Consider the following 27496-nt stretch of genomic DNA (forward strand, 5'->3'; position numbering starts at 1 on the left):
TATATATATATATATATATATATATATCTGGATCAACCATCACCCTACCTAACGAGGGTTGATACATTAATTCCTATATTCTCGTGTTATATATCTTTATTCATAGATCTCATTCCAAATGTTTCCATTTTTTAACTTTTGAAGACATCTAAAATCCTGTTGATATGTATCGGTGTCAAAAATTTCAAGCATTCCTTACTTATTCTCTGGCCGTTCTCTCTGGCATGATGAGCTACACCGAACTTTTCTGGTCCATGGAACCGATTATGTGAAACATGTTCCTTGTAGCGAGCTATTATAGTTTGACCAACATATTTTTTCATCGCAATCCTCACAACTCATTTCAAAAATCCTAAACTTTTCCTTTTCCGTCGTCTTGTCTTTCGGTTGCTCAACATTTGCTTGAAGTGTACAAGCAGTTTTAAAAGATACTTTCATATTACATTTTTTGAAAATTTCAACCAATCCGTTGGTGTATTTTTGTTCGTATAGAAAAACTATAAATGTTGGATCTTCGAATTTCTCAAAGTAAGAGGACACTCTCTGAATTTTCATTGCCTATTTAATTCATCCACGATGTTTCAAAGAAGAACACCCGTTAATTCTGAAGGAGAATGTTGGGAGTTGTCAGGTATACCTACATATCAAATTCTGAAATTCGTTATCGGTTTTGTTAGCCATTGGGCAATCTTATACGTATATTCCTATAAGATACCCAAATAGCTTACATAAGAGTTCGAATACCCATCGATTCCACAACTCAGTGAGAGTGTCGTTAATTCACAAGAATTCACCGAGAAAAATAAAGGTGAGGATGCGAGATTGTAAAATTTTATTGTCTTTTAACAGATCTTCATTATTTCCAAGTCTTCCCGTATCAACCATCGAATATCTGAAGAATATTTTAAAAAAAAATTAACTACGTAGTGAGACAGTCGAAGAGTACATCCATCAGTTCACACAAATTTGCGTGGAACATATAATTGCTCTCAGTTCGCTAACTGTTTGTACAAACATCATGAGGGTACGGCAATAAGAAACACCTATATTTTCATGGCTGATCTGTTCTTGAGCAGATTTGGTGTTTCGTCTCAACAACAGTTCCCCAAAGTGCATGTATGAATTTGAAAATAACGAAGAGCTACCATTCCTGAATGTTCTAGTTATGAAAAATTACGATAAGGGTTCAGAATTTGACGTAAATAGGAAGAATACTAACACTTTCAGATATATTCTTGACAGCTCCCACCATTGTCCACAATAAAAAATGGCATGATATGATATCGAGAAAAAAGTCATCAAGGAAATTGCCGAGAGTAACGGGTATTCTTCAAACATAAGTTAAGTAAGAAACGAAAATTTAAAGAGTGTCTTCGAAGAATCAAAATTTATAGTTCTTCCATGTGAACCAAAATTCAACAACGTATTGGTTCGAATAAAAAAAAATATGAAAGTGACTTTCAAAACTGGATAACCCAAAATACGAGACGACGAGACGTTGGATAATTACGTAATAAGCTCAGAGGATTGCGATAAAAAGTATGTTGGTCAAACTAAACTGACTGGAATAACTCACTATAAGGAACATGTTTCACATATTCGTCTTCATAAACCAGAGAAATCTAGTGTCGTTAAAAATGCCTTAAATAAAGACCACAGAATAAGTGAGAAATGCATGAAATTGTTGAGAACGGTACATGACAACAAGAGTTCATAAAACAAAAAGTGTAGAATGAGATCTTTGAACCCTCGTTAGGTCAGATAATGGTTAGTTCAGATGAATATAATAGTATATTACGTACCGAGTGGGATAAGAAGCCAATTAATTACGAGCGAAAAATTGTAAGCACGAGGCGTTAGCCGACAGTAATAAATCGCGAGGGGACGTTATTGGCCTTATCCTCGAGGTGCGTACTATACTTTTTCTACGACTGACAATAGAAAGGAATGGTACAATATATTTGTATTATTATGGCTTTGGATTTCAAACTCGCTCAGTCAGCCAGTCAGAACTCAATTAAATGATTGAAAAATTGGTGACAATATTGGCTACAAGGTATTCGGAATAATTTTTGTTATACATTTTTGCTGAATTTTCGAAATAAACGAGAACGTTTTTAGAAAACGAAGTTATGTTTTTCTCATCTCTCCAACTCATTAAATTTTCGAATTTTTTGTTGGCAGCAAATTATTCATCGCAATACTTACTTGCTAGGTTATATCTGGTAATATCATGGGATCATATTCATCAGAGTAAATGTTACATATCTCATCATTTTTTGAAATTTCTCACGGAAGTGGCCGCCATTAATTTAGAATATATGTGTATTCTAAATGGGCCAGCCTCTTTCCTTTTGTCATGTGCTAATCTACACCTGTCAAATTTGACAGGTTTATCTTATATTTTCTTATCTTATATTCTTTATTTTCACCATTAGGTTCACAACAAAACATCACAACATTCATTGATTTATCTCAATAATCTTATAAAGAACCCGAATTCATCATTCAGTATGCCATCCTTTCCGTTCTGTTCAAATTATAGTCCCTTCATTCACAAACTTTGTGGCATTTTCAATAAATAGGGGATTTATGTTAGCATAACACTCCCGAATGGTATTCTTTAAATGTTCTTTGTTTGCAAATGGTATGTGTCGCGTCTTCGAATACTCGAAAAATAATGAAAATGAAAACAAGAGTGGACTGTGAGAATTGTGGCATAAAGCGAACTCACCGAATTCGTCGCACATATCCCTGCTTTTGAAAGGGCCCTTTCTTGGAGTGTTCTTTCTTCAGCTTCACTGGATTGTACAACAAAACGGGAAGTTAAAACGAGTTACCAAACAGTCGAAAATGACACATAGTCTAGAGCACCCACGTCGAAATAAGTAATGAGAGCTGTACGTAGCATGAGATCGTAGGTAGGTCTCTATTGATATGGTTCAGATGGATAAGCATACTTCAATCGAGTCTTGAGCATCCGCCCTTAGGAGTCGCTCCATGCTAACAATAATAATACTAATAATAGTAGAAAATTACAAATAAAGACGCAACATTATGTGCTTCTACATTTTTTGTTTCAGATAACCCCATAGAAAAAAGTCCATCGGAGATAAATCCGGTGATCTTGGTGGCCAATAATTTTCCCAATCTCGTCCTATCACTTTGCCCCTAAACATCTGAGACACTGTTTCACTTCGAATGTTTACTGGATCGGTGCCCAGTCAAGCTGATACCACAAATTTCGTCTGACACTCAGTTAGAGGCAGATTATCTAAAACTTCAGACAACTGATTCATAATGAAATTTCTGTACATGTCTGCGTTCAAATTTTCTCTGAAAAATGTGGTCCAATCATTTGGTTATGCAATAACCCACACCACACATTTATCTTGAATAACTATTGGTCACGATATTCAATACTGTACCCGAACCGCCATGCCCAGCATTTTCCGCTGGAATAATTTTCTTGGTGTTGGAAGAGATTCTGGAATCTTCCAGTATAACCACTTTGATGCTGTCATAAAGCTGAGAAGGCACGTTGAACAGAATTTCCTCATTTCCGACATTTCAGCAGTTTGTTCCTTATGTCCACCACGAATCCATAAGGGGACATGATGTCTGGTACTACTGATAACTTCTTCACACTGCTTCTGTTGGAAATGTCCGTTCTCAATACTGACCTCGCTGCTCCAGTATCAATGGTGAAAAGGCACTGATGATTATTCAGAAATCCGTCGACAACTAAACTATTACTGTTGCGTACAATCATGAAAATCGAATACCTGGGGGCTTGGGATGCAGCAGCCAATGTACCCCCCCTAACACTGGCTTGATTTAGTTTTCCGAACCCCGACGCTCTAGTTCCTGAAAGCCAGTCTCTTCTTTCGTTGGATGTTGAACGAGATCGACAGTCCCGCCTTAAATGTCCTTCTCTGCCGCAGTTACAACATTCAGGCCGTCCTGTTGCCTTGGGTTTAGTTCCATTCATCAAATATTTCTTCAAAACCAGCCATGAGTCGATCTGGTCCTTCGCCTTCCTTTTCATTAATGACCCTCACTAGAACTTTTCTTTGTTGTCATGGAATGAAGCATTTTTAGCAGCTTCAAATTCAATGGCATAAATGATGGCTTCATTTAGTTTTTTATCACGTGCCATTCTCAATGACTGCTGCAGATCCTTGTCACAACCGCGTCGATGAAACTATGGACACTAATCCAGTGGGTGAAGTTATCCGGTGCTTCTGGGTAGGCGAGTCTTACTAACTTCTCAACTTCCAGCTCCAAACTCTTGCAAACTTTCTGATGGAACTTGAGTTCTCACCTTCAGTTGAGATTGGTAGACTTGTTGAAGGTGCTCACCACCATATCCGACCTCCAAAGCTTCATAATCATCTTGCCCATTCACTGGAATGTTTTGCAGAATTTCGGAAGCTTTTCCTCGTAGTGCCAGAGCTGTTGCTTTCTCCTTATTTCTCCACCCATTATTTTTCGCAGCATCCTCAAATTGTCTATGATAAATTGACCATGAAGATTCGACATCGAAAGTTGGAGTTTTAATAAAACTACTGCTAGAAGAGGAATATGTCGTTTCCGATTTGCATTTTTCCACAGTAATCCTTTTCGGTTCCGGGAATTATTTCCGAAGTTCCCGGAAAATCTCTTCAAACTTTTTGTCGACTCCTTCAAGTTTCTCATCGACTACTTTTTCCAATCCCTCCAATTTTTCCTGAAATACTTTTCCAAATTCTTCCTGAATATATTCCTGTACCACCCCTTTACTCATTTGGGAAGATTTTGAATCTTCCAATGAATGAAGGTACATCTGATTGCCTTTTCCTTGCTTTTCCTGTTTTTCCTTAATATTTAGTAGTAATTTACGATCTTCATTTCGGCGTAATTGCTCTTTCTTTCTTCTGTGTTTTTCATTTTCTGCCAGGCTCGTTTGCAAAGCCTCAAACATTTTCTCAAGCGTTTCCATTCCGTCGTAATCGACATTCCTTGTTTTCACCATAAAACAGTAAAATTTCAGTCAATTATTCCACTTTCAACACCAAATGTTACGTTTTTACCCGTGGGTTTACCACTAATTGACTACACTGAATAATCAAACTTAACTTTATTTCACTTCAAATATAACAAACACTTCAACTAAAACTTCAACCATTATATGAATGTCTATCGCCTTACTAGATCACTTCGCGTAACGCACTGTAACGTCCACTTGACTGTCTCGATATCCTCGTGGCTAGCCTTCAAATTTCGTAATAGGGTGGCGGGGAATCATCATACACTCGCGCGCTCTTAGCCACGTCACGCCTGGTTTATGGCTACCAGCAGCGGCCGGCGTTATTTTTCGGGTGTGATTTACAATAATGAAAATGCTGAAAATACACTCACCGGCTCACTTTCTCGTGTTATTTCTGTTATTGTTCCTGTTATATTGAATTTTTCTCAACCCTGAAACTTCAGTATGTTGAATTGACTTTGAATGGGGCAATTATATTTTCTAAACTTAAAATTGTATAATTTTTGCAGTTAATTTCTGATTTCATTGCATGACTTTCAAAGAACAACATTATAATTAACTATTTTTCTGGATAATCAAGTAGACAAATTTTCAATAAAAATCAGATGGTTAATTTTCGTTATGTGGACACCCGGCGATTTTGAAAAAATTTTTGACTGTACTTACGTATTGTGATGCGTAGATTACGAATCCGAAAGAAAAAAGCGGAGCTCTCCCTTATTTAAAAAGTTACGGCCCTTCAAAGTTCAGAAAAGGGCAACTTTCCAGCCTTCTTTTTCACTAAATAAACTATTTAAAAACACAAGCATTTATTCACTAGGTCACCTTTACACCTTATTCCTCCTTCTTTAACACTTTTCACTTCAATAATCAACATTTTTCTTATAAAAAACTTAATTTAAAAACGAATGCTTCTCCTGGTGACATTATTCTATTTTTAGGTTAGTTACTAGTGACATTTCAGAAAAAAGCGGTTGGTATTTGCCGTCGCCTATTATTTCAAATTCGTAATACACCACCAAAAACCAATTTACGATCTAAAGAATGAAGGTAAAAAACATTTGAATTACTTCAGGAATATGGACTGCATCAGTCGTACCAACCATATCATCAACCTTAAAAACGTAAAATACAGCGATATGTAACCAAAAAGCAGCTCCGTAAATTTTTTAACATTTTTATAAGAAAAATGTTGATTATTGAAGTGAAAAGTGTTAAAGAAGGAGGAATAAGGTGTAAAGGTGACCTAGTGAATAAATTCTTGTGTTTTTAAATAGTTTATTTAGTGAAAAAGAAGGCTGAAAAGTTGCCCTTTTCTGAACTTTGAAGGGCCGTAACTTTTTAAATAAGGGAGAGCGCCGCCTTTTTCTTTCGGATTCGTAATCTACGCATCAAAATACGTAAGTAGAGTCAAAAATTTTTTCAAAATCGCCGGGTGTCCACATAACTAAAATTTACCAATTCTTTTCGAATTCTTCGAACAATAAAGCCAGAAAAAAATAAAAACCATTTTCCGAAATTTCTGTTTTTTCGGATATCTTCGGATATACTCGGAATTTCAGAACTTTTTCAACGGCTTATCATAAATTATTGGGTATTGTTCTATTAGTGATATAAATTGTGCGTCTTCCATAATATTATTCAAATGAAAGTTATTATTTATTTCATTTCATATGAATGATTGCTGTTGTCAAGATTATGGAAATATAATTCAATGTCAATATTTGTTTATGCATTTTTGCCAACCCAAAAATTACCAAAACCTATAATCACTATGGCAATTCTTCATACTTTACTTTTTCGTGAACGTCATACCTTACTTTACCTCTCTGCATTACATTACCTTACCTTACCTTGCATTATTATAAACTAGGGGTTACACTTTTTATGTAATTCTCATTTGTTGACTGTATTTTGTCGACATTCGTGTGTACTAACTGACCTAACACCTTGGCCGCTATGTTGTGATGCTTTTTTATAACTCCAGAATCTTAGAATCGAATCAAAACATTTGAGGAACCGAACTGGACATTAAATTGATGACATTTTCAAGGTCTTACAAAATAGGCAAGGATAATACTCTATCATTTTGAGAAAAAAACTTATTGCAGAGTAGGATAAAAATCCATATTTTTAACTCGACCAAAGTGGGTAAAATATGTAGATATTAGGTAGGTACACTACATTCGTCAACATCGATTATATCATCAATAAGTTATTATAATGATGCATCAAAAAGAAGTATGTCACCGTTTTTTGTTGTGAACAGTTAATTTTCTATAAGGATCATTCTAAGTGAAAGATTCCGAAACTAAATACAAACTTAAATAATGATCATTTTTATTGTTTAAAAATTCACGTATATATGCAGAAAATTATAAATTTTTAGGAGTGGAAGCGGGTGACACGGCTTGCAAAATCGCTAGAAAATGGGGATATAAAAAAAAGAACATTCCTCGCGATGAAGCCAAAATAATTTTCGCGGCCAACAATTTTTGGGGTAGATCTTTGGCTGCTATTTCAGCTTCAACAGATCCTTCCAGTTTTGAGGGATATGGACCATTCTTACCGGGATTCTCGTGCATTCCTTATGATGATCTAAGTGCACTTGAGGTAAGTTTTGAACTATTATGTTATGCAACATAAATTTTGATTGTTGCCAGTGGCGTACGTGGGGAAATCATTTCATAGAAAAATAAATATTCCACTGATATAGAATTGGGTATTATTGAGGATTGTAAATGTATCTGGTAGGTAATAAGCAAATTTTTGTCCTGTGACCATAATAATTAGTTTACACATTTATCTGTCTAGTTTACTTGTATGTATTCAAGTCCTCGATTATGGATGAATTTTCTAAAATAATAATGGACTTCATTTATCGGATTTGTTAGCATGAAGTAATTCGAAAATGATGCACTAAATAAATCGATAAAAGGCAAAGTTCAGCAGATACTGTTTTACAATTTAACCTTTAAAGACAGCCAGATAACATACATAATTAACAATATGATTTACTAGATTACATAAGCAAATAATTAATGCGTCTTCGTGGAGGAGTACAGTGAAACACTTCACAAGTAAACTGCTCGACAATATTAACCGAGAAGATGGACACGTACAAATAACACATATAAAAATAAGATCAAAAAGAGAACTAAGATACGGAATATCCTTGGTGTGATCACTTAGTCTCCTTTTCTATTAAAAATATTTTTTCAAAAACTATTTGGATATTCGGCACTCTTGATAAAAAAAATAGAAAAGGTATCCAATTGATTTCAGCATTCCATTCATACCTCTGTCAACGTAACACAATCGATTAATTCCGTTAGCATAAACATTGGGTGCTCGGGATTCACTGATTCGACACCGCTTTCGTTCAATTTAAATTTGTAGAGAAAAATTGGTCGAAAACCGCTTAACGTCATCACATTCTAATGGAAAATAAAAGCATTAATATTCGTAGAGTTTGCATCGCATATCTTCCTTTTCACGCCTATATTCTTTCCCCCGCTGATGCAAAGTTTGTGGAGTTTGCAGTGCCTACACAACAGAATGATAGTGACTAAGGCTCGTAAAGTTATCACATCTATGTATTATCAATAGCTATGAAAAAGCTGATACGGAAGAATTTTTCTTTGAGGCAGCTGCTTGAGCTTGTTTTTTGACACCGAATTGAAACATTATGACCTAGGATTATCCAAACAAATGACCTCTGCTTTTCTCCAGCCAAGTGTAGTGACGACGGAAATCAAGAGAAAAATAATGGCTTGCTAGGATGTAGTCTTCAGCATTGTGACTGACATTCGCTGTCACATGTCGAACAATCCCAGCCTACGTCCAGCCCCATAAGAGAGTTTTATCGTTACTTTCGGCAGATCTATAGAATTGACAAAAATGTGTTGTGGAAAAAGTGAGAATATGCTCATATAGAGTATATAGTATATACTTCTCGAAGTGAGACACAAAAATGGAATTGTAGCAAATATTATCCAGCTCGAAGTTCCCTTCAAAAGTTACTGAACAAGCTGCATCTAATTGTTTTTTTTCTATTGAAAAATCTATGGACACTTTAGCTGAGCCTGTACTCGTTGAATGTGATATGGTTAATTTGAAACAAAACCCTCCAACCAGTAAAGTGACATATCGTACAGCGACGCTATCTTCCTTGCGACGCTATCTTCCTTTTATTTTAGGGATTCTCATTAATTTCTTATAGAATTACTTTTCCGAACTGTGCCATACTTACTGTTGTCGGTCTGTTACTACGTTCATTATTATCCTTCAATCACAATCAGGGTGATTTGATAATTGTACGAAAAGTGTGAAAACAACTGCAAGCATTGAAATTAAGTAATTTTTGTGGAAATTCCTGTAAAAAATATGAAAATTGTAATGGGAAACTTTATACACGTGTAGAAAGGACAAACTTTCTAGTTTACACTCCCAATTTACTGTGTGAAGTATTTTTCACGGAAAAAAGTTCTATTTATCAATAATTTCTCATATTTAATAATTTTGCCTATCAAAAAAGAGCTTAGAAATTATACAATACTTATCTTAACGTTTCGGAGGCTAAAATCTGCCTCCGTCTTCAAAATTGGAAAAAAATTAGTTCATACAAATTTTTCAGTTGCTTATTCTTTTCATTCCTCAACTTCTTCGACAGAAATGTTGTCTGAAACATTCGAAATAGTACAAGGTGTTCTTGTCTGCAAAATATGAATAGTAGCAAAATAGCAACAGACATTAGTCTGTTGCTATTCATATTTTTACTTCAAGACGGGTAACCAAGTATGATCCATTTCTAAGGAGGTGTTCGAAATACACTCCTCTCCAGATATGAGAATATACAGATACAATGACTCTTTAAGGTTACGTCTCTCAAAGTGGGGTTCATTGGCAATCAGTCTCGACTTGTTCCATTCAATTCAATGTTCACTCTCTGATTTCAAAATGTGTTCTGACAAATTTTGATCTTGTTAATCATCTATTTCTGATGTAATCTCGATGTTCATTCTCAGACATTTTTAATAGTGTTGAAGTTTTATGAATATAACTTTTACCACAAGAATAAGGTACCTAATAAACACAATTTTTTTTTGTGTTGTCGCGTTTTGTATGTGTGACTATAGTTCTCAGTTTATTTGTTGTTCTGTAAGAAATTATAACATCGTATCTATTTCCAATTCGGCTTATCTTCTCAGATAGTCCTGGTATAATGTTAGGTGTGGAAGTTGTCGGTGGTTAATATTTAATAGATATCTCCACTACACATCAAATCATCATGAGAGTGTTGAAAAGTTCAATGAATTGTCTTTATAACAGAAGAAAAACAATTTGCAATAAAACTGAAACTTTAAATAATAAAGAAGTATCAATGATGGAATATGTTTTGAAAGAGAACGATTTCCAGGTTCGTTCATAAATTCCATCATCACCTTTCACAAATAACGTTATACCATACATTCCAGAACTATCTGAAAATATAATACGAGTTGGGAATATATGTTAGAACTTCTTACAAAAAAAAACATGAGATCCATACTCACGCATACAAAACTCAACAACAGATAAGAAAAAACAAAAAATTGCGTTTATGAGATAGCTTATTCTTGTGGTAAAAGTTATATTGATGAAACTTCGAGGCTATTATATATTATACTAGTACTATGTTGCTGTATCGCTGCTGTTCCAATGTTTTGACAGAATCAGAATCAACGAACTTAGGCGTGCGCAGTGTTATAGAACAGTGCTTTCAAAAAATTGTTCTACAGCGCCATTTAGTGGCGAGTTACAGAAAAATTGATAGCCTAAAAACCTTCTCTATGAAAAATTACTTATACATGCAAGTTTCATCACGATCAGTTGAGCGATGTAGAAGTTTATCACTTACCAACCAACCAACCAACCAAGAAACATCCATTTTTATATATTAGATTATGGAAATGAATATCGAGATTACATCAGAAATAGATAATTAATAGCATCAAAATTGTCAGAATACATTTTGAAATCAGACGGTGAACATCGAGTTGAATTGAACAGGACGAGAATGATTGCCAATGAACCCCATTCTAAGAGACGTTAACTTTAAGAATCTGCATAAATCCTTATATCTTAAGAGAAGTATATTCCTTAGAAGTGGATTGTGGATTATAGATTAGTAACGAAATAGCAAAAGACTGATATCAGAGAGAACACCTCGTACTACATCGAATGATACTGTAAACACTAATCATGAGATTTCTGTTTTCGGAGAAAATTATTTGGAATAACGAAACAAGTATGACATGAAATAGACACGTGGGTTTCTTATTCATTTTAGTATTGTCGAGGTCATTGGAAACTGAAATTTTTTGGAAGCTCAACCAATATTGTGTTTTTCTACACCCCCTATCTTCGTAACTGAATAGTTGAATATGAACTTTTTTAAATCATCACATAAATCATCATCTGAGATTGATTATATTTCTTCAAGTAATATATACAATTTCCAGACGTAGGTGATTGTGTAAATCTTCAATCTCAATTAGAATTTCTTGATGCTTGTTGCAGCAGTAATAGATTGACACCTTATGCAGAGAAATGTAAAGCTATAAGTTGTAGTCGAAAAAAAGAGGTTTATACCTTTTCGTATGCAATTTGTGATTCAGCTGATGGAGCTGTTGTATAACACCTACGTTCGTTCAAAAATCGAATATGCAAGTATTGACTAGAGTCCATTCTATGAGATTTATAATCTATGCATTAAAAAAGTTCAAAGAAAGTTTTCTGAATTTTTAATTATCAGAATAGATGGTTCTTACCCTGAGAGAGATATAAGTAATGATGAAATATATGAACGTTTGAAACTTTTCAGTTTAGAACATAGCAGAAATTTTACATCGCTCATATTTTTTTCAAATTAGTGAATGATAGACTTTCCTAAAATTCTGGAACGAATTAACTTTAACGTACCACGTCCTGTTTCAAGATCTCAGTTCATTTCTAGACCTCTTAGAGCAAGAACTAATATAATGTTCAATTTTCCAATGAATGTCATGTGTATGAATTTCAATAGTATTTGTTCCCATTGTCATATATTCTCCACAAACCTTCATAATCTCATAAGAATTGCAAACATTTACGTAATTTAGGTAATATGATTTTTTTTTCTCTTCATTCATTTCTCTTTGTTTAAACTTTAGCCTTGTGAATATATTTTTGTATTGTCCTATAAATGGGTAACTATTGTGAATAAAGCTATCATTATTATTATTATGCTACGTATCAGGTGAAATATCTATTATTTTTCAGAGAGAATTGAAAAATCCTTTGGTATGTGCATATATGATGGAACCCATACAAGGAGAAGCAGGAGTTATTGTACCCTCTGATGGGTATTTGAAAAGTATCAGAGAATTGTGCACCAAATACAATGTTTTATGGATTGCTGATGAAATACAAACTGGTCTAGGCAGAACGGGTAGAAGATTGGCCGTAGATTATGAGAATGTTTTACCCGACATATTAGTTCTTGGAAAAGCATTAGGGGGAGGTGTTTACCCCGTGTCAGCTTGCTTGGCAAATGATGATATTATGATGGTTATTGAACCTGGTAAGATCACATTTAATTTCATTTAATTTTTCATTAATATAATCTATTGAAAACACGTTTCCCTCACAAAAACAAAAATACTGTCTCACGACTCACATTTGGCTAACCGAGTTAGAATCATCAGGAGATGAATAAGACTACTCCAGTCTCTCCTCACGAAGAAGAATTCAAATCAATCTATTTTACTGAAATGAAAGTACAAGGATTCCTCACTCTTCAAATACTTCAGAGGGACGATAGACTGCGGTTGTTACTGCTATTCACTGAACGATAACGTGTTAGGAATCACACGTTGAAAGGTAAAACCTCGTTAATCCTTAGCTCGCCCAAGTTTTGACTTCTGAGGGTTGTCTTTTTTTTCTTCAAGTTTTTATAGCTTCAAATTTTATACCCTATTTTTTTCTCGTTCTTCTTTTTCTAACTGACTAATTCGAATATTTCAGTCCTGGTATTTTTAATATTTCATTGACTTTCTTCTTCCCATAGTTTTCAAATCTCTTAATACTATTTGAGGCAGTTTAAGTCCGAACCTGCGAAAACAAAGATTGTAAACTTTCACAACCGGAGATAACTGTCTCTAAGCTATTTTCCGGTTTGTTTGCCGTGGCCAGCAGCTTTTAATGATTAACGTTTCATCTACGACTGTGATAGATTTCATCAAAGGCGATGAGACAACGGACGAAATGCCTTAGATGTGCTTACACATGTATAATTGAGTGCCGTAACCTTACCTTACTTGTTTCTTGATCTTGAGCAAGAAAACGGTACATGTGCCCAGTTGGAATGACTAGCTCTTGCTTTGCGGAGGCAAAGGCGCAGGTCGGCTCTTGATTTTTCATTAAATTCAATTATGAGTGCTGAAAAGGGTTACCAAATTGAAAGTTCTTATTTTGGACGCCATCTACAGAAGTTTCTAGAAATACTGTACCCGTTTTCAACACTTGTCCCTGTAGACCCAACTTAGTTACATCGGGATAGTAGACACTTCAAGAATACCAATAAAACAAGGAATATGATTTACTTGCGAGTTTTAATGGGGTTGCATCCTCAACCTTGAAGTGAACTGATTAACCAAAAAAATTTTAATTCAATTTTGAACATAAATGGACACTGGCCTTAATAGAAATAATAAAAAAATAATAGGGTTCAATGCACTGAACCTTACAACTTCTGATCGAAATCCTATTTCCAGAAAACCATAAAAAAACTGTCTGTTGTTTCACACTCCTCCTAATAGACTCTTCTGATTCTTAAGATCCTGGTTTCCTGCAGTCTCCAGCAGTAGCCATCTCATACCGATATTTTACAATGCAGCCAGATACGTCCAAGACGATCTCCTCGTTGTGTCCAATTTAATCCTGTTTTTATGATATTAGTGGTTGGTTCTTATGATTTTTATGATCGTATGCTTTTGTACGATTCTACGATTTTTTTATTATACTATGATCTTTATGATAAAAAATTCCTAATGACTCTACGATTAGTTGAAATTGAAAATTGCGAAATATGATTTTATTTAATCCACTTTTGAATACACATATATAAATACCTCAAAAGTTTTTCTGATGGATGATTCTCAAAAAGTGTATTCAAATCACCACTATGTGTTCTCTATACGAAGCCAGACACAGAAAAGGCCACTTTAATGAAATGAATAAAAACACTTTTATCTTATTTCCACTAGTTATTTTATTTGTTCGACCGGTTTCGGGTTTTACCCCATTATCAAGTATGAAACTAACTTGATAATGGGGTAAAACGTAAGCTGTAATAATATTTTTAATTTTTTTGCTGAAGAAGCCATTGCCAAGAAATCTATATTTACATCACCTATTAAAATACATTTTTTGTTGATTTTGAAATAATCTTCACGCCACTCTTCAAATTTATCTAAAAATTTACTATGACACGCATTCGGTGAATGATAAAGTCCAGCAATCAACCACTTACTACCATTCAGTTCAACATTAATAAGTTGACACCAGTAATTTTTATCCAAAATACATTTTTTCTTCACTGAATAATTGACATCTTCACTCACATAAATTAATACTCCTGCGGTATGTCGGCTCGAAGAATATCCAGTAACAGCTATTTCACAGTCAAGAATATCACTCGTACATCTGGCTTCACTGAGAATCACTACTGATGGCCGATAAAAAATGTCCTTAGTAATCTGGTCCTTATGAGCATAAAAACTTTCAACATTCATATAAATTATGTCAACCCTGTATATTATATTAGGACTCTGTCGTTTTTTTGAATACTGGATACACCAACAATGATGGGAATATTGTTAATGTTTATCATCTTATTTTCACCTCTGATCTTGAATTCATCTAATTTCTTTTTTAAATTTGAGAAATATTCTCTCTGAGACTTCGTTTGATCTGCAAAAATTTTGACACTATTGACTTTAATTAATTTTTTGTTTCTCAACACTGTTAAGGCTTCTTCCTATGAAGGAAAATATACTTTGACAGGTCTATTTTTGTTCTGATTAAATTTGCCTAACCTATATACTCGGATGTTTGAGGCATCTACCGCAACATTTTCAAGTAAATCTTTGATGGTCTCTTTATCATCTATTATTCTGTTTGCATGTATTTTATGCATAGATTCATTAGTATTAAGAACTATAATGTTTGCTGCCCTTTTTTGCCTCTCACATAGTTCATTTACAATTTGTTAAGTTGAATCATCAGAATTCAGTTTTCCAACATCCTGTATATTGTGCTGTAATTGTAATTGATCAACCTCACCTTGTAGTTGTTTGTTTTGGTTTCTCAGTTGTTCAATTTCTTTGTGAAGGTCACAAATGCTTTCTAGTGCTTCTTTTATCTTCAGTTTTTGTGACACTATTTCGGCAACTGTTGAAACAAATTTGTCGTCAGTAAAAAGTTCCGTTATGGATTGTTTGATTATAGTTTTGATATCAATAATTTGTTCATGTGTAAAATGCATTTCACATTACATGGATCCTCTCACTCACACTTATTTGCACACAGCCTTTACTTTCTTTTCTTCTGTCAGTTTGTTTACTATGCGATTCAACACTTCACCACATATGGCATCTTGATAAACTATTCCCGTCGGTAGGTACTCCGAAAAGACGTCTGACCTAGTCGATTGTCTGTTCAGCAATAGTGTTTTCATGTTTGAGATGGATGTAATATTTAGACCGCATTTCACATTTCAGAGTGTTGTTGTTTACATGCAGGAGAAATACTTCATCAATATTCTCCTCAACTCCATTTTCCGGTTGTATTTCTTTGGATTTGATGGAAATTAGACAAAAGTGTTTTATTAAAGTGATCATGAATTTCCACAAAATAAATAAGTCTTCAAACACACAGAACAGAAAAGACCCTTTCAAAACTTCATCCTTCACACATAGAATCGGTATCGGTTCAAAGTTCAAGCAATTATCTCACCTGTGACAATAGACCTATACACAAAGCCTACCGATTCTAAGTATGCCACAACTGAAACAAGATATGTCTCTCCGTACCTCATTTCTCACTCCACGTTTCACTACACTATGAAAACAAAGTATATGACTGAACAAAAAAATTCGAGAACTAGTTGACGTCTATTTGTATACCTAACCGTAACATGAATAAAAGTAATGGTCATCACCCGAAGAAGATTGTAGATACTAACAATCGAAACGTCGTGAATTAACTTGGTTTGGAATCTGATTTTTTATTTTTATTTTTTGTTTAATTGTTCTATTTTTACTTGTATTTTATTTTACAGTTATTTCATTCCAAGGTTTTTTTTGCTTAATATAATTGTTATTTTCAGCTATCCTTTCTTTAATTTTCTTTTTTTTTTATTAAATTGATGGATGTAGCCGTTACTATATACATGCATGGTAGAAAATCATAATGAAGAAAAGATAATTGAAACTTTCTTTGTTTTCTACTAGGTACTTTTATTTGTAACTAACGTTACTGCAGTTTCGTTGCAATTTGATTGAAAATGATTGTAAGTCCTTATAGGACGTTTGAAAATGTCCTTATAAGACGAAACTGCAGTAACGTTAGTTACAAATGAAAGTAGTAAAAAACATAGAAAGTTTCAATTCTTTTTTCTTCATTTTTTTAAATGGTTTTAACGTGTTGAGGATCACACGTTAAAAGGTAAGACCTCGTTAATCACTAGCTCGCACAAGTTTCGACTTCTGAGGGTTGTCGTTCGTAGAGATGTGACAGCTGGTTAACGGAAAAACAGATTTTAAGCAGATTTTTTTAAACAGATTTAGGATTTTATATAATATTATACAATGGAAGTCCGAACTGATGAAATTCATCATGAAACATAGTCAATCACCTTCAAACAAACTCAAAAGCTCCTTCCAAATCGAAGGTCCATCCGCTACCAAAAATTCACAAAGAGAATATGCTCCTAAGGCTTATGATGGTTATGATGAAAACAGTACTATTAAAGACTGGATATTTTATTGAAGAGATGAGAGATATGAGATAAGGTCCAGAAGACATACAGCTAATGAATTCCAACCAGATCTCCTTGTACACAATAGTTCCGGTCAAAGACACTATACAGCTTATCGACGCTGATTGTTTATCATCGAATTTCCATTGGTACGGTATTTTCTGTGAATAAACGGGTGGCACCAAAATGAGTGGGTCGTTAAGTTTTGTGGTGGCAAACTTTTTCATTGAAAAATTGGAAACTTTTTTTTTGGCTGCGTTATGTGGATGACACGTCAGTAGTATGGCAACACGCTGAAGAGCAACATCTGAACCCCCCTAATTCAACAATCCAATTCAAAATGGATCTGGAAACCCAAGGAACAATCATCTTCTTTGATGTACTATTTGAGGATGGATTTATATGGGGGGGTTATTTTATTTATTTATTTATTTCATACACTATTCTACAGGACGAACCCAATTACAGAATAGGGAGAAACAGTGGCATTTACAAATATGTACTTACATAATATAATTTGTGAGTCTATATAAAACAAATGAAAACAGATCTGTCAGTTAGCTAAGAAATATCTTTTGATTGGTATAATCTGGCAGTTGAATACATCTAGGACACGACTAACAGAATTAGAGGTATCACACATTGTATAAATTGGGGATTTTTTCATTAAATTTGTTCGCGGGATGTTGAGATTAAAATGACCGTCTAGGAACCCAAAAATTCAACTTATGTAAAAATTGAGAGAACAGGTAATGACATTGTTTAAGACATTGAATAAAAAAATTAATGAATAATATTTACGCCTTACCTCGAGACTACGAAAATTGTGAGTTTCAAGCAATTAATAAAAGGGTATTCCTACAGTAGGATACGTGCATTCCAGTTTAAAAGACATATATTTTAGGATGCGCCTCTGTAGGGCTTCTACTTGATTTATATGAATCTGATAGTAGGGACTACACACAACAGATGCATATTCCAGCATAGATCTAACAAAAGTGAAATGAAGTAATTTCATTGTATAAGCTTTTTCGAAGTCCTTTGTATTTCTAACTAAGAATCCATACATGCGATAAGCAGCTGTCAGAGTAGTGTCAATATGTTTATCGAAAGAGAGAAATGAATCAAAAGTAACACCTAGATCAGTGACTGTATCAGGACGCTCCAGAACTTGATTGTTTATGACGTAGTTGTGTAATGTCAGATTCGTTTTCAGTGAGTAAGACATTACATTACATTTGAATATGTTGAGAGATAGATTATTTTTCCGACACCATGTAGCAACACGATTTGAATTTAGGGTGAGACGTTCGGAATCATTAGAACATGTTATATTGTGATAGAGTTTCAAGTCATTTGCATATAAAAGGAAATTGACATCAAGCTCAGCTCCGATATCATTGATAAACATATTGAACAGTGGGGGTCCTAGGTTTGACCCTTGTGGTACACCAGATGTGGCTACATATTGAATAGACTTGAGGCCATTGCGTTGGACATACTGCTTACGGTTGTAAAAACACGATTTAAAGAGAGTAATTGAGTCATTGGATAACCCAAAAGTCGAAAGCTTGTTGAGCATGATACTATGGACAAGCCTGTCATAGAAAAATCAGTATAGAAGGCATCAGTCTGAGAGTGACAATCAATACCCTTCGCAATACATTGAATGATTTTTACAAGATTGGTGATGGTTCATGAAACCGTGTTGATTAGGGCTAATAATGTTGCTAACATGACAATAGATTGTCTTCTCAAAAAGCATCTCAAACACTTTACAAAAGTTGCATATGATAGAAATTGGGTCTGTAATTTTTTATCTCACTTTTATCTCCTTTTTTAAAAATTGGGTAGAATTTCGACATATTTCATATTGATGGTACAGTTGAAGTTTTCAGGCATATATTGATTAGAGTTGTTAGTGGTTCAACCAGAGCTGAGGCACAATCTTTAATGATGAATGCTGGAATATGATCAGGTCCCGCAGTAAAATCAGGGTTTAATTTTTTAGGGTATGATAAACATCTTCAATACTAGATTTTTTATTACTAGGCCGGGAATATCACTACTGTTGTTCGCATGATCACTTGATGTTGACACTATATAAGAACCACTGAAGGAATCTGTAAAACCATCAAGAATATCTGACGGATTATCGAGTAGCTTGCCTACATGTAACATTTTATCTCCGATTCCATTCGTACATTTTGATTTGTTAATGAATGACCAGAACTTATTGGGGTTATGAATAATCTCGCTCTCAGTTTTCTGAATGAACTTTTTTTTATAAGCTAATCCAATGGCTTTTTTGATTTCTGCCCGAAGACGTTTGGATTTGTAAAAAGCGTAAATGTCACCGTTTCTTTTGTTTTTACGCCAAAATTTTGCTTTAGTATCAATTTTCTTTATCAATGCACCATCAAAGTAGGCTGTGTAATTATTTTTAGATTTTATCGGGAATATTGGCACGCAGCGATCAAATACACTGTATAATTTTTCATAAAAGTGAAGACAGGCATCATCTGTATTGCGAAAAACATTTAGAAATGTCCAATCGATATTGAAGATCATCTCATACATGAGCGGAAAGTTGTTTTTTTTTTTCAAATTGTATGCATCTTGGGGGTAATTACCTCCCTTTCTGATATCAACATTCAATAATGAAATAGAAAGTAGAACTCCAGCATAAAATAAATTCAAAACAAACCCAATTTCCAAACGTCAAAACTGCAACTCCTTTTTCGACGCGTGTTTTATCAACCAAGTTGGTGTCTTTTAGACTCAAACTAGTTTATGTTCTAATCTAACGGGGCACACTTCCACTTTTAGACACACATCAATGACAAACAATGGAGTTTTTATAGATCGCTTAGTCTAACTGATGTATTTTTTGAACCAGTACTCACAGCGTATTTCTTATATCCTCGACTTTTCAATTTCTAATATCTTGTCTTTAGGGTTACCTAATATTTGTTTGTTTCAAAGGCTACTTTACATTCAACTTTTTGAAAATTTGATCTTATCCGTTAATGTATCTTTTTCATGTGGAAGGACAATGAACTCATCACTATATCTGAAGGATACATGTTGCTTTCAGCTATCTCTGATAACATTTTTCTCAACATCGAACCTTTACTCACTCAGGGGAACGATACAAGCCTATAAAAAAGAAACAATAGAGGGGAGCTATCAGGAATATATCTATAAGTACTGGTATTTTTCCTATAGATATCAAATTCTAAACCCTGGTTACTTCTGATCGATAAGACATTCAAGAATGGTAACTGTTCGTTGTTTTCAATTTCATATGTGAATTTAATTTTCTGGAATATGTTGTTTATTTTAGATTATTTTTGTGACAAAAATCACAAATATATCATCTTCATATCGAATACAAGTCCGTGGAAAGTAATCCTATTCCTCTCTTGATCCCAATTCAAATCTGCTCATGATCAAATCAGCTATAAATGGGATAGTTGGTTTTTTGCCATTGCCGTGTTGTCTGTATAAACAATTCTTGAACTGGAAACAATTCTGTTCCTTGCAGATTTTTTTAGTTGTATGTAGTCTTCGATTACTTCTCTACTGAGACCATTGTCCCTCAGAAGATCCCTGAAATATTCAATAGTTTTTGGTATAGAGACAGGTGTGGAAATAAAAGAATTTCAAACTATATGGTTAATCATTCAGCAATTTCATAAGTAGATGAACTTATAGCGGAAGCAATTGGCCGCATCGACTTGACAGATTTATAAATTTCTGGTAGACAGTTTATTTCAGAAACTGTAGGGTTAGAAACCTGACAATACCAGACAAAACTGTTTTCATCTGCAGTAGATCTAATCAGTGGTACTAGGTTGGGTCACGAATGCAACCTCCGAAATGTAATGCGTTCCACTAAATCATTTTACCAAGTTTCTTGATTATCTCAAGATGATAGGGTGGAAAATCACCCATAGCTAAGTACCATCGTTCGATATATGACAAAAACAGAGCATGATCTCACTGTTGAAACAAATGAAAATTTGTTTAATTTCAGGTACTCATGGTTCAACCTTCGGAGGTAACCCGTTAGCTTCCAAAGTAGCGATAGCATCACTAGAAGTGTTGGAAGAAGAAAACGTTGCCGAAAATGCTTTGAAAATGGGAAATAAATTCAGAGCCGAACTAAGGAAAAAACTCAATAGCAAAGTTGTTATTGAGGTCAGAGGAAAAGGTCTTCTGAATGCTATAGTGATTAACCAAAGTAAGAACTGATTTGAATTGTCATTTTTGTGTTTCAAATTATAATTATGTTCTTTTATCATCACGTCATTACGAATTTAATTTGAACACAACTTCAAGTAGTTCAACAAAAAAATCATTTGTTTCAACTAGACAGTTACTATTGTGAAAGAAAGGTTTTTGCTTTCTACTTCTCCATCTTGATACAAAAATTGTGGGAATCTTTCAAAGAATGGAAGGAAGCAATCAATTTGAAAAATTAACCCTATACAAAGAAGTAACTTTCAGACATAAACTGGAAGAAAAAATCATTTCGAAACAGCTTTTCTCATATAAACATTGAAATACACAAAAGAAAAATACTTTTATATGAACAGCTTTTTTCATATAAACATTGAATTACATGAAAGAAAAATACAAATATCATTTGTTAGACAAAAAACACTTTCCTCTATTCCGTTTGTATTCCAAACATTCGTAATGGTATCGAATCAGATATCATTCACAGGATTCGTACACAATATAATAAACGAAAGAAGTAAAAATTCACATACATGGATCTTGACAATTCTGAAATATGGTATTCTTTCTAATACATTTTTGGAGTTTAATACAGTTTTGGAATTTTTTTCAGAAAATATATAATACTGTTCTCGTTGTTCCAGATCATGCCGAAGCTTGGGATATTTGTCTGAAACTGAAAGAAGAAGGATTGATAGCTAAACACACACACGAATACATAGTCAGATTTGCTCCTCCCTTGATAATTTCTGAAGAACAACTCGAAGAGTCAATGGAGATAATTATTCGAACCATTAATAATATTGGAACAATTTAGTGCTAAAATCCAGTAATTTCGAAATAGTTTGTTGAATTTCTATGAAATATTGTGTGAAATATGATAACAAAATGTATTACATTTTTTAAATACCAAATGTCATTTCATTCAAAGTAGGAATTATTAGATAGGCATTACTCATTTGAAAATTGATAAATGACTAAATTTTGTCCACAGAAAACATGAATTTTTTGCCCCTGTGATTCTAGTGCATCATATATGCATGATAGATACATTACGATCTATCTTTTTCCCTTTGTTGCAATCCTGCGCTAAGAGAAAAATGATAGCTGACCGGAAACAAGCACCCTAAAGCACCATAATGGCTTATGCGGAGCTCATGGAGTGTTTCCACGGTACACTTCCGAAGCTGTTTCTGCTTGAATCCGATGATCACACAAACCTTTTATGACTTCCGGAATTATTAGTTGTATTTTTATCCACAACGACCACGTGAAGGAAAGTCCCCCACGAAGAAAGTCGTGTATGACCGATAGTAAACGTCTGAGGCAAAGCTTCCAAAGCTACCTCCAAACTTCCGCTAGACGATAACTCCGTTCATCTGTGACCTCATTACGACGTTTCGGTAAGATTAAACTGTTCATGTGACCTGCTTGGTAGCTGAATTTGAAAGTACATTTATACGTAACCGTTGGATGTACATTGATTATTGTTCTGGGCAGTTTGTTTATTGGTGCACTGAAATCAAACTACCAATATTCTCAATTTCGATGGCTTCTCTTATCATTCTGGTTATCTGTTTGTATCTTTTGCAGTCGATACCTGTATCAAGGTATCAACATCAGGCTTATACAAACACCATCTTGATACAACTTATAACATCGACTTCATGAGTTGCAAATGGATCGCCAGTATATACAGCACCAGAAAACCAGAATGATTATAAAGGCCACCGAAATTGAGAATATTGAACACTGGAGATGATGCACATTACGTCTGAGCTGTATCGAAAACCAGCATATCCAAAACAGGAAACACATCGCCCAGAGCAATTATCAATGTGCCTCCAATGTGCCACCAATCAACCAAAACGCTTCATGTCAAGCATGCACACCGGCAACCAATCAGGACTTTTCGCGTCAAAACTACAGCCTACGGCAACTTCAGTTTCAAGTTCAGCTACCAAGCAAAGCACATGACTTTGTGCTGAAACGTCGTGATGAAGTCGCAGACGAAAGGAGTTATCGTCTAACCCAGGGGTCTCCAAACTACGGCCCGCGGGCCAAATCCGACCCGCCAGTGTCATCAATACGGCCCGCGACAGCCAATGATTACCTAATTGTTGTTACTATTGCTGTGATAAGTTGAAGAAGAAAACAGAATGATAATTACTCGGTTTTATTTACTTGTAAGGTAAAACTTAACGACAGAAATGATGACAAAGAAAACTTAACTCAAGTATCTAAGTTTAAGCATATTAATAACTAACAAATAAATAATTGAAATGAATCACAGTAAAACAAAAACACTAATGATATTTATATAATTGTGAATTTCCACCGACAGTACTTTGTAGTTGCGGATACATTTTACTTGTATCAATTATCAAAAGAGATTCAAGATGCTCATCGGTTAATTGAGATCTGTAAACATTCTTTGTGTACTTCATCTTGGAAAACGTTTTCTCACACAAGTAAGTATTACCAAAAACAGAAAACAATCCACAAGCAAATTTATGCAAATTATCAAATTGTTCCAGTGGAAGACTCTTCCAACGAAGATGAATTTTGATATTTGTTCTTAAGCATATCACTGCACCGTAAACCAATAATTTCCATTTGGACTTACGCATTCAGGGTTTCAATGTCAGAATCAAAAGGATTTTGAAAAAGCTTAATTTCATTCGCAAAACGAGTATCAAAATTTATCTTCAAAGCACTCAAAGTTTCGATTGCAAAATTGACGGGAAATTCAGACTCTGTAGTGTGGCTGAATATTTCACATGTGTCAAAATGTGCGAAACATTTTTTACGTAATTGCGATTGAAATAGTATTATTTTCTGCCTGAAGGATTTGATATTGGTGCATAAATCAGGGAGAAGCTGATTTTCTCCTTGCAATCTCAAATTCAGTTCGTTCATATGATTTGTCAAATCGACATAGAAGGCTAACTTCCACATCCATTCACTATTTTCTAAATCGGCAAAAGGGATCTGCTTCTCATTTAAAAAAAAATCGATCTCTGCTCGAAGTTCAAAAAAGCGCTTAAGGACTTTTCCGCAACTAAGCCAGCGTACGGCAATATGATATGGTAAATCATTTTCTCCAATCTGTTGAATAAACTCGCGGAATTGTCAGTGATTCAGCCCAGTGGATCTGATGAAGTTATAACAACTGATATGACTGGTTTTAGAACTTCAGACATATCCAAACATTTTCCGCACAAGGATTGTTGATGAATGATACAATGTAAGACTAATGGTTTTGAACCACCATCATTTTCTACAGCCTTTGACACAAGTGCAACCACTTCTTTATTTTTACCATACATATTTTTGCCTCCATCAGTTGTTATGGATTTCAAATTTCTCCATCGAAGTTTCTTTTTATTAATGGCATTTTCAACTCCCTTAAAAATATCTGCCCCAGTTGTCGTGTCGTGAATACTATCAATATCAAGAAGTTCTTCATACACTTCATAGCTTTTATCTACTCCGCGAATAAAAATCAACACCTGAGCAGTATCTGACACATCCGTTAACTCATCCAATGCTAGAGAAAACCACTCATGATGTCCATTTTTGTCAGACAGTTGAGATAATATATTTTCTGCGATGTCTTGCACCTTCCGAGCCACGGTGTTTGCTGACAAACTGACACTTTTAAATAAATTTACCTTTTCGGGGCATATTTCTTCGGCTACTGCAATCAAATATTTTTTTATCATTTCTCCATAGGTGAATGGTTTGCCACATTTTCCGATTTCAAGAGCCACACGAAAGCTGGCGCGAGTTGCAAACTCTTGTTCAGTATTCGCTGAACAAAGATTGCTGCGATTTGAGTCCGCGTTTCAAAGCTTCAAATTTTTCCTTCCGGAAACTTCCTGTATACTTGGAGTAACTTTGAAGATGATTCGATTCATAGTGTCGTTTAATGTTATAGCCTTTGAGAACAGCTATGGTTTCATTACAAATTAAACATAGCGCCTTATTACTGGACTCAATCACAAAATACTGAAAGTTCCATTTTTCTTTGAACGTTCTGCATTCACTGTCGATTTTTCGCTTCTTTTCCATACTAACAAATCACACATAAAAACAATAAATCAAATCAAAATACTTTTATTGACGGGTGTTACTTTATTTCACAATAGACAGTTTCGCTTCCTTCGCCTTTCCTACGCAGACTAACTCGCAGTTGCGCCGCTAGCCTTTTTATATGCAATTATTACTGCCATCTCGAGGTGATCAGAATACACTAGCTAGAACCAGAACTTTCTCGAACCAACGCGGTAATTCCAAATAATTAATTACGTCTAATGCCACCTAGCGGGTAGCTGAAAAAGATAGTACATAGTACCACTACTCGCCACTAGATGTCGTTAAGTTTCACAATACACAATAATAATTGAAATGCAAAAAAAGCGTAAGTTTTGCTTAGGTCACGCACTTGCGACTATCCTAGTCTAGAAATATAGTTAAGGGCAGAAATTGACCCTTGGAACAAACTGATAAAATCATTATGGCCCGAAGGCTTCAAAGTTTGGAGACCCCTGGTCTAACCGATAGCGGAAGCTCGGAGTTAACTCACTTTGGAAGCCTTTCCTCAGAAGCTCACTATCGGTCATGAAGAAATCTTTTCGTGGGGACCTCCCTTCACTTGGTCGTTGTGGATAAAATCGCCACCTACAATTTCTGGAGTCAGACAAGGGTTGTGAGATTAAGAATTAAGCAGGGACAGTTTATGGTTATAATTTTACAAGGTCAAATCACCAGTGGTGCCAATGAAACGAAATGACAATGTATCCATAAATCATCCAATGGTAAATAAATTGACTGGACCTGGGTGTCACGCAGGTAGCTGAGGCTGCTTCGTGGTAACTTTAGTGATATCTCTAACCCGAGATACCCTGACCGAAACCATATTAGAAACTCGCGTTTGCGGTTTGCATATTGTCAAATCAGTTAGTGTCAACTGTCAAAGACAAAATGGTCGTCCAATTTCACTGAACGTGGAGTCATTGGAATCGACTGGATATAAAGAGACATAATTTATCATTTTCAGGAGGTAAAAGGGTCCCATAACGCATTTCCGTTATGAGAAGTGCAATGTGTGTACTCGTTTGAAACATTTCATCTGCAGATCACGAAAAATATAATATCTGGCTCGAAAAATAAAGTACGGAAAAAAATATCAGATAGTTCAATTGAGATGGCGTGCAAGTAGGAACGGAATGGTGCGAGCCCCCAGTGAACGAACAACGGGCAGAGAAAAGAGTCTGTGATGTTTGATTAACATCTCGTTTACCTGTTCAACTTATAGTTGACTTCCAATTCAATCATTCAAATCTTATCCCGAAAAATTGGCTTCCATCTATCTCATGATTGTTCATTGCATACTATGCCGTTGTCTGATTGTCTACTGTAGAACCGATGGCTATTGCGTTCGCGGTTACAGTCCATTTTCCCAGTAGTCTTATTGTAAATAATTTCCTAATAATTAGCAACTTATGTCCGGACGTTGTTACTAAAGTTAATAAAATTTCCCTACCATTCAATAATTTCCCTTTCAAAAATATAATTATAAATTTCCCGGTAGGGTAAGCAGGGGTAATGGCGTTCACTTGAGGAAAACATGGTTTATTTTTCAAATTATTTAATATAAATCAAAATTGAGAAAAGTATCAAAGTCTTTAACTATCAAGTAACATACAATTCAACAACAAAAGCATAAATCTATGACTTACTACTAGTAGGAAAACATTAAAAATAAACATGTTTGAGCGTCATTCCCCCGGACTTTGGGTAATGCCGCTCAGGGGACGGGGTAACAACGCTCACACATTTTGTTTAGGAATATAATTGGTAAGACACATTTTAATTAAACAAATATTAATGAGATCAACCTTATACAATAAAAGTTAAGTCTACAATCACAAACTAGTATCAATTACCCTCATTTGTACTTAATATTAGTATATTTCAATTCAACAAATATAGTAAACTCTTCAAAATTGAATAAACTCCAATTATTATAACATAGTATAAAATAATAATGAAAATTAGAGGTAAAACAAATTAGTGAACACATAAATCACATATATATCCATCCGACGAATCCCACCCTGAACAAAAAGCGTGAGCCCACATTGCACAGTTGGAGC

At 34.6% G+C, this 27496-nt stretch overlaps 2 protein-coding genes across 8 annotated transcripts in view; one reads left to right on the forward strand and one right to left on the reverse strand.

The window, feature by feature from the left end:
• The window catches only part of LOC111506368 (ornithine aminotransferase, mitochondrial-like), a 62148-nt gene extending 39899 nt beyond the window's left edge, over positions 1-22249 (forward strand). For all 7 annotated transcript variants that reach the window (XM_074173061.1, XM_074173064.1, XM_074173059.1 and 4 more), the window contains exons 4-7: positions 7419-7642; positions 12332-12632; positions 21130-21336; positions 21980-22249. In XM_074173061.1, the coding sequence (XP_074029162.1) occupies positions 7419-7642; positions 12332-12632; positions 21130-21336; positions 21980-22152 (905 nt within the window). In that variant the 3' untranslated portion in view covers positions 22153-22249. The remainder of the gene's footprint in view (positions 1-7418; positions 7643-12331; positions 12633-21129; positions 21337-21979) is intronic.
• The window catches only part of Remo (Remoulade), a 99591-nt gene continuing 92499 nt past the window's right edge, over positions 20405-27496 (reverse strand). The window contains exon 6 of the mRNA XM_074173057.1: positions 20405-20702. Coding sequence (XP_074029158.1) covers positions 20692-20702 — 11 coding nt within the window. The 3' untranslated portion in view covers positions 20405-20691. The remainder of the gene's footprint in view (positions 20703-27496) is intronic.

The sequence above is a fragment of the Leptinotarsa decemlineata genome, unplaced genomic scaffold (genome assembly GCF_025532065.1).
Source record: "Leptinotarsa decemlineata unplaced genomic scaffold, Ldec_3_MD MMD2_tig00000199_RagTag_RagTag, whole genome shotgun sequence".
Lineage (NCBI taxonomy): Eukaryota > Metazoa > Arthropoda > Insecta > Coleoptera > Chrysomelidae > Leptinotarsa > Leptinotarsa decemlineata.